Source organism: Megalobrama amblycephala, linkage group LG12, assembly GCF_018812025.1.
Source record: "Megalobrama amblycephala isolate DHTTF-2021 linkage group LG12, ASM1881202v1, whole genome shotgun sequence".
Lineage (NCBI taxonomy): Eukaryota > Metazoa > Chordata > Actinopteri > Cypriniformes > Xenocyprididae > Megalobrama > Megalobrama amblycephala.
The window spans coordinates 32,643,557-32,657,259 of NC_063055.1; the positions used below are offsets into that span (position 1 = coordinate 32,643,557).

The 13,703-nt window shown below is 37.6% G+C and overlaps 1 protein-coding gene across 18 annotated transcripts in view; it reads right to left on the minus strand.

Annotated features, from left to right (window-relative positions):
• Positions 1–13,703, minus strand: part of aak1a (AP2 associated kinase 1a) — a 72,984-nt gene that overhangs the window by 7,694 nt on the left and 51,587 nt on the right. For 3 of the 18 annotated variants that reach the window (XM_048210675.1, XM_048210687.1, XM_048210690.1), the window contains 4 exons: positions 11,294–11,395; positions 10,829–10,909; positions 8,352–8,507; positions 6,927–7,028 (listed from right to left, as the gene is read on the minus strand). In XM_048210675.1, coding sequence (XP_048066632.1) covers positions 6,927–7,028; positions 8,352–8,507; positions 10,829–10,909; positions 11,294–11,395 — 441 coding nt within the window. Of the gene's footprint in view, positions 1–4,707; positions 5,018–6,926; positions 7,029–8,351; positions 8,508–10,828; positions 10,910–11,293; positions 11,396–13,703 lie in introns of those variants that run through there. The other 15 variants (XM_048210691.1, XM_048210677.1, XM_048210693.1 and 12 more) reach the window with 15 other exon arrangements.

Genomic DNA, 13,703 nt, shown 5'->3' on the forward strand with positions numbered 1-13,703 from the left:
CTAGCTGATGAAGTACTAGTTAGGTGTATCTAGGCGTATCTAAAACAATTCACTGTTGTAATATACATGACTTCCAGGCCCAGAAAACACAACTTTAAAATCTCATAGATTTTCCATGACTGTGAGGACCCTGCCAATTTTGGTATTGCCTGTTGAAAAGCACAATTACTTATTTAGGTTGTTATTTTCCAGATGTAACTGAATCAATGTGTGTTTTATATGAATCTCTCATTTCTGGTAAACGTCACATGGCAGATGAGACCTCGGGAGGAGCAGACCGTCATAGGCTCAGTCCAAACACATTTACTCACAGTTACAAAATAAACACATATCTGTCTTATTGAATTTTTAAGAGATTAAGATTCAAAATAGAGGTTATTTGAGGAGGTAATGGATAAAAATAAATGCTGCCTACAGGCACAGATCATGAGGTTTTGGAACAGCTTATATTTACATTTATCATTTAGAGCTTGATGGATGAAATGTTACTGAACACTGAATTTCTTCAGAACTCTGATAGTCTGATCTGTTCAAGTTCAAGAGGCAAAATGTGACAAAAGAATATCCAACTGACAGAAAAGCAAATTTGTGCTCTAACATACAGATAAATAATCTTTATCTTATAATATTTATCTTGAGAATAATACACATTTATACAGATTCTCAGTTTTTACATTCATCCTATACCATCACGGCCTAATTTACCCTCAATATGATGCGTGCTTCCTTTTCATCTACAGATTGCATTTATCCTTTATGTGTCTTAAAAGGGGACAATGCATAACTGGATTGTAATTATAAAAATTAAATTTACATTATAGTGGTAGAACTGTGTGTCCATATGTCAGATATAGCAAAAAGCAAAGAAAAAGAAGCAAGGGGTATGAATAAACAAACAAACAAAAAAAAGACAACAAGGAAGGAGATGAGACAGAATGACAGAAAAAATAAATGACAGGATCAAAGAACATCACAGAGGAATGAAATTCAAGATGATTAATACTGTGACAGATTATAGCGACTGCAAAGGGAAACATCTGTTTAAATGTGTGTTCATTTACAGCAGTTTATACATTTATCTGTGATATTGCCTGTCTAGAACTTTGCAGGATAATATAAATCTAATGTAAACGTACATGAGAAAACTTTAAATGCAACTTCTAAGGGCCAAAACATACTCAGCATCAGTATGTGAACGCTAACAGTTCTAGACACTTCAGCTCCCGTTCTGTTTTAATGGCACAGACATTTTAAGGTAACTATCATCTTTTTGAGGACTATGGTTTGTTACCATCAGAACACTTGCTAATAACATGCTAGCAGTCCCTAACATGTTAAAAGTCTAACATTGCATGTTCTACATTACTGTTCAAAAGTGGGGTCAGAATGATTTTTTTAAGGAAAATAATACTTTTATTCAGTAATGGTCCATTTACTTAATTAAAAGTGGCGGTAAAGATTTCCATTTTAATAAAATGCTTTTCTTTTGAAGTTTCTATTCACCAAAGAATCCTGAAAAACACATATATCATGGTTTCCACAAAGTCAATGGAGTTCACACTCGTAATCCTATTTTATATGTTCATATAACTATCACACAATGATATATTCAAATAAAACTTCTAAAATATTAATACAAAGGTTTTTTTTTTTTTTTTTTTATGTTTTGTATAACTAGTTTTGCTATAGTTCATAATTTGAAATTTCAAAGAAAGTTTTTTTTAATTAACAAAATTAACGTAAGTTGGAGGTTGATGTAGTAATAACATGTTAATAACACGGTAACTTTAATAAAAAAAATTACATCACATGTTGCTAAATATGCTAAACATAATGGTTTTAGTTGAAAATTGACAATGAATGTTTTATATGCTTAAGTTCCACCAGGTCAAAGCTGACATGGGAATGCGAAGGCGTATGCTGATTTTGAATGCATTAGGAAGATTAAGAAGTGCAACTGTTGATATCATATTGATATTAATGAGAAATATTACTTGAGCAGTGTTCTGGCATTGCTAGCATGTTGTAGCTGGTTGCTAGAGTGTATAGTGTGGCCAAGCATTCGTGTCTATGTTTGTATACTTATGTAGAGTATGCTTTTGCTCTTAATGGCTCAATTTCATGAAATTTGCTTTAGTCTTTGCTTTAGTTTATTTCTGCAGCATCTTCCTTTTAAGATGTTAAACCCTAACCCCCGACTTACTCTCGTTTCTTTTGTATAGTCTGTCTGCCACTGTATATCCACATTGGGTATAAACAATGTTACAACCTAAACTGGATAAAATTGGCATTATATGCCTGGAATCATCAGTGGGCTGACCACATCAATAATCAGAGGAATCAAAATGTACTTAAATGTGTAGTTGTGCATGATTCAACCATCCACATTATCCTAAAGATGAATGATTGCTTTCATAATCCTTTAATGTAAACTTTACTCTGGATTAAAATAAATAAAGAAATATATCGTCACAGTCGGGCAGAAACCTTGTATTTCAACATCTTCATTTTTTCATAAATCATTGATATTTATCAACCTTTATGTCTGTCTGTGGGTTTTGCAAACATTTATCCAATGAAAAGTATTACTATAACTTGAGACTAAACCTTGTAACGCATTGGATCCTCAAAAAACCTCAACCTCATAACTCCACCCCGCCTCGATCTTGAATGAAGTGCCGCATATATTTAAACCGCCTCTGCTTGTTTGCGATGCAAACATGCATTGAATACAATTGCAATGCACGGTTGTTTGAATAAGTACAGCATTTTCTATATGTATAAAGGTGAATGTTTTATGTATTTAAGGAGTGGAGAAGAGTGTCTTAGTCTAGCATTTGTCATAAAGTCATAGCCAATATTGTCTAAAATAGCCTGTGTGTAACACTTCATCTTGAGATTTTGGCCAAATGACAAAAGCACACACATAGTTACAGTAAACTTTATAACCTGCAAGTTGATAAAAAAAAATGTATTGCGATGCACTGACTGCCTCAGATGCGCTTCTCTAATGACAGACAAAACGTGTGTCTGACCATATATAAAGCCACAATATAAACTTTAACAACACTTTAATTATTTTAAAAAAAATAGTGTTTTTTGCTATTCTCTGAAAAGTAGCATTTTTGGGAAAAAAGGTTTCCGCCTGACAGCAACGAAAATCTATAGGTGCTTTATCAGACAAACATCCTCATCATAATACTAATGTGTTACTGGTGGTTTCCAGAGTGTCAAAGTGTTGTTACATGGTTGTTGGGTGTTCTGAGTGTTTTTAGCAAGTTACTAACAGGGGCAGTCGTGGCCTAATGGTTAGCGAGTCTGACAGGTAACCCAAAGGTTGCTTGTTCGATTCCAGTACCAGCAGGAAATGACTAAGGGGCCCTTGAGCAAGGCACCTAATCCCCAATCACTCCCCGGGCACCACAGCAAAATGGCTGCCCGCTGCTCCGGGTGTGTGTGTGTGTGTTCACTACTCACTACTTTGCTCCTAACGTGTGTGCACTAACTCTGATGGGTTAAATACACTTTCACTAAGTTAATGTTTTTTTTTTGAGTGGTTGCTTGATAGTTGGCAGGCTAACATTTAATAAGCCAATCAAATCCCAATGGATTCAAATTCTGTCACAAGTTTCCTCCTATTGAATATTCCATTTCATTTTTATACAGTACTGTGCAAATGTCTTAGGCACGTCAGTATTTTCACCCCCCAAAAAAGGTTTTAAGCCAGTTATTTATATCTTTTGCTGTAGTGTGTCAATAGGAAATATTCGTTCACATTTCCAACATTCATTTTGCCATTAATTGTAATAATCCAGTGAGATTTTTGAATACACAAGGAGTCTGACAACAGCCGGTGCTCCACACAGTGATCAGAGCTCACCATCATCGAATCCGTCTGTGATTACATGAAGAAACAGATGAAACTGAGAAAAAGTAAATCCAGAAGAACTATGGCCGTGTCTCCAAGAGATTTTAAGAAACCTGCCTCCAAAGCTACCTGAAAAATGATGCCCAAGTGTACCTGGACAAGAGCTGTTTTAAATGCAATGGGTGGTCACACAAAATATTGTTTTGATTTAGTTAATATAAGTTAATTGATAAATAAAATCTATTTATAACAGTATTTTTTAAAAACATCCTCACTTTACAGCATTTTTACACAAGTGCCTAAAACTCTTCACAGTACTGTATCTTTGCAGGCAGGTTTCTTCAAGCATTTAGAGACACGGCCACAGTTCTCTGGATTTAGTTTGTCTCAGTTTCATCTGTTTCTTCACGTAATCACAGACAGATTCGATGACGGTGAGATCAGATCACTGTGTGGAGCACCGGCTGTTGTCAGACTCCTTGTGTATTCAAAAATCTCACTGGATTATTACAATTAATGGCAAAATGAATGTTTGGAGATGTGAACGGATATTTCCTATTGACACACTACAGCAAAAGACATAAATAACTGGCTTAAAACCTTTTTTGGGGGGTGAAAATACTGACGTGCCTAAGACTTTTGCACAGTACTGTATGTCACAGTGACAGAAGGCCATTTCATGATGTCTTTAAAGAACCGTATTCAAATAGTATTTTAAAAAAAATTATAAATTTTGACTTTTGGTTTGTTATAATTGAGATGTAAGTTTTGGGAGTTGAAATAAATCATCATTGGTTGCTGTGTTTTGACATCCTGAAGAATGAAGCATAAATCAATGATAGAGTCATGAGAATGTTTATGGATCAGCAGAAGAGAGACAAACAGCAAATGTGAAAAGAATGCCAAAGGAAATGTGCGTAAGGACGCCCAAGGGTGGACAAGGTTTATGGGATTACTTAAGGTTGAGGTTTCTAAACTCTCGCTATATTTTTAAGAATTGCACGCTGCCCTCTCCCTCTCTCTCTATTCATCTGCCTCTCTTTTTCTGTTTCCTCTATAAGTCGATGAGTTGGTCCACCAGCAGAAGAGAGCGTGCCAGCGAGGGCAGACTGGTCTCAGAACTGCCACTGTTGCTGCGAGAATGACCACCTAGAACATGCCGGAAAGAGGAAAAGAGAAAGAGTGAGAGGAGAGAGAGAGAGAAAGAAAGGGAAGGGTGTGAGTAATGAGAATTTCGAGAAAGAATGAGGATGAAAAGAAGATAAAACGTTGACGGAGGGTGAGTGAAGAATGAGGGGTGAGAAATGAAAGGAGGAAAGAGAAAAAGCAAAAAACAGATGAATAGCAGGAAAGAGAAAGCATAAAACGCTAAAAGATAACAGCAGAATCGAAGTGGAATATTTTAAAGAGGATGGCTAGAAAGAAAAAACAAAAAGCCTAGGTAACATTTTATTTTGATGGACACTTTAGACATTCTGTTGGCTATAAGTAACTTTGCACCTACATGTCAACTAACTCTCATGAGAGTATCAGTAGACTGTCTGCTTAATATCTGCTAACACTTTAGTTTGATGCTGACCAGTTCTACTGACTATAAGTAACTTTGCAAGTGCATGTCAACTTATTCTACTAACCATAACCCTGCCCCTAAAAGTCTCTACTAATACTCTCATGAGAGTTAGTTGACATGTAGGTGCAACGTTACTTAGAGTCAACAGAATGTCTAAAGGGGACCATCAAAATGAAGTGTACAAAGTCTAAAGACTTGAGGGGAATTACAGTGTGTTCGCTGTAATGCTACTTTAAGGTCATATAGTTTACATTTTAGGTATAATATATTATTTATGTAGTACAGACAACCACATACTTCAATATCATAAAAGCCATGTCATATTTCACCCCAAAATTAAAAGAAAAATAATAGCAATTACATTTTGCATAAAGAAATATAAAAAAACTAAGCAAATTTTAGGAATAATTTTAAGCACCTTTTTACTCAAACTCCCATTATACACACATTATTATACATTATTATACATTATTCTATATATATATATATATATATATATATATATATATATATATATATATATATATATGTATATATGTGTGTGTGTGTGTGTGTGTGTGTGTGTGTGTGTGTGTGTGTGTGTGTGTGTGTTTGAAATTCTTAATTTTTAATGTTTTATTTGGAATATTACAATTTTAAAAAACAGCTTTTTTTTATTTGAATGTATTTTAAAATGTAATTTATGCTGAATTTTCAGTGTTAGTTTTGAATTAGTTTTCACCTTGTCACATGATCCTTCAGAAATCATTCTAATATGCTGATTTGCTGCTCGAGAAACATTTCTTATTATCAATTTTGAAAACAGTTGTGCTGCTTAATATGTTTGTGTTAATAGTGATATTTTTTTCAGGATTCTTTGTAACATTATAAGTGTCTTTACTGTCATTTTTGGTCATATTAATTGCTGAGAGTTGAATTACTATTTCTTTCTCAAAAAAAATATTAACCCCCAAAGTTTTCAATGGTAGTGCATATACAATAAATATTATAAATAATATTTTTTTTTTTTTTTTTTGAGGATTATTTATTTATTTTTAATGAGAATAACCACTGATAATAATGGAAAAAATTTGGGAAGAATTTGGGAAAATAGATGTCACAATGCAAAACATAACTGCATATTTTTTGTCTTTTGATTTTTTGGTGAAATATGACACTGACATATTTTTGTAAGATTCACCCATTTAAAAATGACTGCGACAGGGCGAGGACAGTTTGCGATGGAGAAATTTAAGAATGTGTCAAAGGCGTGTTTCCTATTCTTTTGCATTGTTCAAAGCCAGGTCAATCAGCTTCTACTTGAACAGTTGTTTAAACAACATCAAAAACTCCAGCGTCTCAGAACAATCTAACTGTACAGTACCTCTTTCACTTTGATCACTCAAAAAGTTTGCTAACCGTATGCCTATACTTCAGTGTGAATTAGATGCATTAAATAAAGCATGCGCTCTCTTCCAAAATCTTTTGCTGTTATCCAAACTCCCTTACCTTGGCTGGAGCTTTTGGAGATAAGCACCGGAATTGGGTCAAACTGGTTATCAGAGCTTTGGTCCCCAGTCTCAGTGGACTGGAAGCCTGAGAGGGTAGAGGCTGCAGGAAGAGGTTAGAGCCACAGCAGACCAGAGGAGAAGAAACAAGAAAAGAAAGAGATTAGGAAGAGTGTTTTTTGGGGGGGGTCGAGAGAGTGACGAGTATAGATAAGCAAGAACAGGTAGGTAATGCAAGAGATGGTCATTAATATGCATCAGACTTATGTAGGGTTTAATTTGGCAAAACCTATTCTGAGCACAGAGCACAAATTTTCACCATTTTTGCTGGCTGTGTAGGCCAATTATGTTTATTTGCTAAGCAAAAAACTTTGATCACAGGCTGATTAAAATTGGTTTCTGTTTTGGTGACATTTCGTTGGGAAGCTCCACCCACTGCGAATCTCATTGGTCCTAACTCCCACTCCCATTGGTCCTAACTCCCACTCCCACTGACTATACATTGAAACATTAAATATCTCCTGATTGGCTGTGATTGTGTCTTGTCACATAATTGCTTGTCATTGTCAATGCTTTATGTTGTATGTTTGGTCTTGTACATACACCTCTCTTTAAAAGTTTGGGGTCAGTAAGATTTTTTAATGTCTTTGAAAGAATTCTCATGCACCGAGGCTGCATTTATTTTTATTTTATTTTTATCAAAAATAGTAAAAACAGTAATATTGTTAAATATTATTACAATTTAAAATAAAAATTTCTATTTTAAAAAGAAATATTCAAATTGTAATTTATTCCTGTGTTGGCAAAGCTGAATTTTCAGCATCATTACTCCAGTCTTTAGTGTCACATGATCCTTCAGAAATCATTCTAATATGCTGATTTGCTGCTCAAGAAACTTTTTTTTATCATCATTATCAATGTTGAAAACAGTCATGCTGCTTAATTCAGGAGTGGAGACAAAAAGTTGTAAATATCATTAAGATCTAATGTACTCAACAATATTTTGTTTAAACTGTTTCTCTGCCATGACAGTAGTTGAAGTGACAGAGAAAATGCACACAGAGAGTGGCAGATGCTTTTTATCCAAAGACTTTAGGTGATTACCCTGGGAAATAAACCCATCGCATCGAACCGCTGACCTTGATGTTACTTGCTAGTGCCATGTTCTATTGTTTTGATAGAAATGCCTCAGAGAGACAGAAAAGCCTAAATTTGGGTTGGGACACCATTTGGAATGCAACAATGTGTGAAATCAAACTTGCATAGCTATTAGTATTATCCCCAGATGATGGGATAAGCCAAAGCAGAGCACATTTTGGAAAAAGCTTTATTAAAAAAAAAAAAAAAAAATTATATAAATAACTTTACAGTCTATGGCTCGTTACATATACGACATGCAACTGAGGTGAGTGCATATAGTTCTTACCCTGGTGGGACTGTCCACTGCTCAAAGCAGTAGTGGTAAACTGGTCCATAGATGGTGCACGAAGAGATGAGGGGGATGAAGCCAGTATTAGACCCCCAGTGGAAGGAAGGGAGAGAAGCGGCCCATCCAAAAGAGAATCCTGTCCAACCAAGGATTCTGGAGGACACAGGGCAAGCAAGAAGAATAAAGAATGACAGAGAACAGAAGGATGAGTGACAAGAGAAATAAAATATTGAGAATATAAAGAGAGAGTTCCAAACAAAAAGTTCAGGTGGGACAGATAAAACAGAGCACTAAGGAAATATGAAGAGGATGGGTAGAAGGTGGCAGTGAGAAATCAGAGAGAAGTTCTGCAGCAGAAGTGAATGAGGCCCACAACATACTCTACGAAAGCTTGATTTTGCAAGCTTGTGTTTCATAATGTGTCAGAACACATAAGTATATGCAGTAGTCTCATTTTTTTGGGTCAGTATTCTCTTTCAGGTCAACTACTGTCATGGTAGAGCGATAGTTGCACACACTGCTAAACTGCCACCGTGTTTATAGCAACACACCTAGTTTAATGGTAGGCAACATAACCATCCCCTTGACATAGGGCCCTATGAAATCAGTTTTATTTTCCTCCAAATTCTGCACTTTCCATTTTAAAGTTTATGATGTAATACAAATTTATAATCAAAAACAGTGGTTATCAAATGAATGTATAAAATGTACCTATTCATTTAATCTTTTAAAATGTAACAAAGAAATTTGAAAAAATCCATTTGTGTAAAACAAAGTGCTGCACAACAGAAGTTTACTGTTTAAATCAAAACATGGACAAAATTGTGATATTCCTTAAAATATTATGTTTTTTTTTTTTTTTTTTTATAATAATAATGTTTTAATAACTGTATTATAAACTTTAAGTACATTAAACTGTATAATAGTAATATATTTCTGTAATCATTTCTTCAAGTTAAAAAAAAAAAAAAACTTTTATTTTGGTGGGTTGTAGTGAAGACCTTTGAGTTTCTGTGTATCTGACGATAGTTTTATCAAAATAAATAGTAATATGCTGGTGAAGTGACTCTTGGAGCAGCTCTGGAGGTGACATTCATGTCTTCATATAGTAAGACGGCAGATGCTGAAAACACCAAGAATGTTACATGTGCTTAAGTATGTGTAGTAGATGAAACCACAAAGCTCATTCACACAGAGACATGCAGAACATACACACTTCATATGTAAATAACAGTCATTTTTTAGAGGTTTAATATTCACACAAACTAGTCTGTATCGTGATTTGATTATGCATTGTGCCCCATTTATTCATCCAAATTTTGCGACATTCTGTGTTATACAGTAAATTCCATTTTTATGACTGGATTCCATTATTCCGGATTGTTACCCCCAGACCAATGAGTACACTTTAAATATGTACAGCGGCCAAACACTCATGTCTGAATTCTCACACTTCTGCAAATTATGTTTGAGGCCTGAGACCGCTTGAAAGAGTAAAACAATATTCCTGACAAAAATAAAGACTAGTGAATAAATGCTATCAAGCTTCAAAATAGTTTTTGGGGCCACAACGATGTCAGTGATGCCAATCAAACAAATAATAACTACTAGTGCTACAGCATAGGCTGTAGTACAACTACAGCCAACAGACCCACAATAAGACACACACTGGGAATAATCTATGAAGTTATGTGAAATACACTGGGATGTAGTAAGCTATCTGGTCACCAGGTGGCTCTACTCACAATATAAACAGACAGCAACACAGTCCAACCTGGACTGCAATATCCAGAAAGATGACACAGCACTCTGAGGATTTTGAAGAAATATTCTGTAGGTCATCACCCTAGTATGGCCAACAATGTGCCATTGATTAATTCTTTTTGCTGCCAAAATAATTAAGTACTTATTCAACCAAACCATCCACATGTTCTCATCAACAAGCGATGACAAGTTATTTCACTGCTAATAAGGACAGATGAGGTCATGTGGTTATTGTGCAGAAAGTATCAGCATGTTTTCATCAGGAGAACCAAACTGCTGTTCTTGAATCCCTTTTTTAAGAAAGGGAAAAAGATCCTGCTCTATTTCACGGTACATAGAAAACACTGGGCTGTAAATCTAATAACTTCAAATACTGATACCTGAAACAGAGCAGAAAATCTGCAAAACCAATCATAATAAAATTATAAAATGTTACACTTGTTACAGTAATCACAAACCTGTGAACCAGCCAGATCAGTGAGAAAGGTAACCCTACTAAAACAAAAAGTACCATGCGTCAACACTATCCACGTGCTGCTTTAGTAGTGCTTATGATTAAAATGTAAATCATTGGTATCTAATTATTTCAATGGAGGTTCATAACTGGCAGTGATAATGTCCTCCAGAACACCTTGCAGATTTTCCTAGCCTAATGTCAGCAGATTCAGCGCTTCAGTGAGCCGCTGTATAAAACATGGGAGAATATTTACCAAATTGCTGACCTGGTAGTGCAGCTGACCCAGGATCAGTCTGTAGAGGATCCAGACCAGGGATCAGAGAATTCATCCCAGCTGCAGAAAGAAAAAAAGAAGAGAAAAATATGACATTTTATGTAGCAAATGTAAATGGGGAGAGAGATGGTTGTGATGTCAATTCACTCCATGCACGAAGCAGCACTCTTTAAACCAGATCATTCAAAGATATACAGATGTCTGATGAAGACAAAGTTTACAACAACTACACAGACGGAGAGATGAAACTGCAGTGGGGTTATAAGTACAGACAGGAAGGAGTAAGTCAGAAATGGGGACGACATCCAGAAGTTCCACGTGTTACTCTGAGCTGAACTGAGAAAACAATCACCATCACAAGACCAATGAAGGCCAGTGAGGCGATGAATCAGTTGTAGGGTTATAGGCAAAAAAACAACACTAAACAGACAAGCGGCTAGTTACCATCACTACAGTCTGCAGGGCTGAAGGGGTCATTCAAGGGAAGGTCAGGGAGGGTCAGGGAGGAAGAGGGCTCTGGAGACTTCAAACCCTCGATCAACTTCTCTACTCCATGAGCGAAGAGGAGAAGGGAAGAGAGAAGAAACAGTGAGGAGAGGAGAAAATAAGTGGAGAGGAGATATTGGGAGAGATAGTGAAAAGAGAAGAGGAAAGGAAAAGAAATGAGTCAGTGAGGAGTAGAAGAGATGAAAGGAAGAGGGGAGACAATATAGAGAAAAAAAATAGACAGGAGAACAGAGAGGAGAACAGAAATTGTGAGAAGGAGAGGGGTAACTGTGAGGAGATTAGGCAAGGACACAGTAAGTACAGGTGAGGAGAGAGTGATGAGAAGAGACTGTGAGGTGGAGTGTAGATGAAAGGAGGAGAGGAGATGACGAGGAGAAGAGAGGAGGCAGGAATGAGACAGCAAGGAGAGGGGAGATGGTGAGGAAAAGAAGAGACAGGAGAGGGGAGACAGTGAGGACAGGAGAAGAGAGTAAGTAGAGGAGAAAGTGAGATGAGGAGAGACAGTGAGGAGAGGAGGCAGTGAGGAGAAGAGAAGTGAGACAGAGAGGAGAAGAGAAAGTGAGGAGAAGAGAGTGAGTAGAGGAGAGAGTGCGAAGAGGAGACAGTGAGGAGAGGAGGCAGTGAGGAGAAGAGAGTGAGTAGAGGAGAGAGTGCGAAGAGGAGAGACCTGAGTGAGGAGAGGAGACAGAAGAGAGAAGAGGAGACCATGAGGGGAAGAGACAGTAAGGAGAGGAGACAGTAAAGAGATGGCAGGAGAAGAGAAACAATGAGGAGGAGAGGGGAGACAGTGAGGAGAGAAGAAGAAAGGAGAAGAGAGCAGACAGTGAGGTGGAGAGGAGACAATAAAGAAAAGAGAGTAGTACAGAGATAGTGAGGAGTAGAAGAGGAGACTGTAAAAAGAGGCGACATTGAGGAGAGGAGACAGTGAGGAGAAGAGACAGAAGAGAAGTGAGGAGAAGATAGAGGGGAGTGAGGGGACAGTAAAGAAAGGAGAGGAGGAGAGAGGGGAAACAGTGAGAGAGGAGAAAGTGAGGAGGACAGGACACAAAAGGAGGAGAGAGGAGAGTGTGGACAGGAGACAGTAAAGAGAGGAGAGACAGTGAGGAGGAGAGGATACAATAAAGAAAGGACAGGTGAACAGAGATAGTGAGGAGTAGAAGAGGAGACCATAAAAAGAGGAGACATTGAGGAGAGGAGACTGTGAGGAGAAGATAGAGGGGAGTGAGGGGACAGTAAAGAAAGGAGAGGAGAAAAGAGGGGAAACAGTGAGAGAGGAGAAAGTGAGGAGGACAGGACACAAAAGGAGGAGAGAGGAGAGTGCGGACAGGAGACAGTGAGGAGGAGAGGATACAATAAAGAAAGGACAGGTGAACAGAGATAGTGAGGAGTAGAAGAGGAGACCATAAAAAGAGGAGACATTGAGGAGAGGAGACAGATGAGAGGAGAGGAGACGATACTGAGACAGTGAGGAGAAGAGACAGAAGAGAAGTAAGGAGAAGATAGTGGGGAGTGAGGGGACAGTAAAGAAAGAAGAGGAGAAAAGAGGGGAACAGTGAGAGAGGAGAAAGTGAGGAGGACAGGACACAAAAGGAGGAGAGAGGAGAGTGTGGACAGGAGACAGTAAAGAGAAGAGAGACAGTGACGAGAAGAGACAGAAGAGAAGTGAGGAGAAGATAGTGGGGAGTGAGGGGACAGTAAAGAAAGGAGAGGAGAATAGAGGGGAAACAGTGAGAGAGGAGAAAGTGGGGAGAACAGGACAAAAGGAGAAGAGAAGAGCGTGAGTAGAGGAGACAGTGCAAAGAGGAGAGACAGTGAGGAGAGGAGAAGTGAGACAGTAAGTAGAGGAGAAAGTGAGGAGAAGATAGTGGGGAGTGAGGGGACAGTAATGAGAGGAGAAAAGAGGGGAAACAGTGAGAGAAGAGAAAGTGAGGAGGACAGGACATAAAAGGAGGAAAGAAGACAGTAAAGAAAGAAGAGATGAGACAATGAGGAGAGGAAAAGTGAGACAGTAAGAAAAGGAGAAAGTGAGGAGAAGAGAGTGAGGAGAGGAGACAGAAGAGAGCAGAGGAGACCTCGAGGGGAAGAGACAGTAAGGAGAAAAGAAAGGAGAGGAGACAGTTAAGAGATGAGAGGAGAAGAGAAACAATGAGGAGGAGAGGGGAGACAGTGAGGAGAGGAGGCAAGGAGAAAGTAAGGAGAAAAGAGGAGAAGAGAAGTAAAGAAAATACAGCAGACAGTGAGGTGGAGAGGAGATGGAAAGGAGGAGAGGAGACAATGAGGAGATGAAAGACAGTGATGAGAAGAGACAGTAAGGAGAGGACAGAGTAAAGAGAAGAGACCGTGAGGA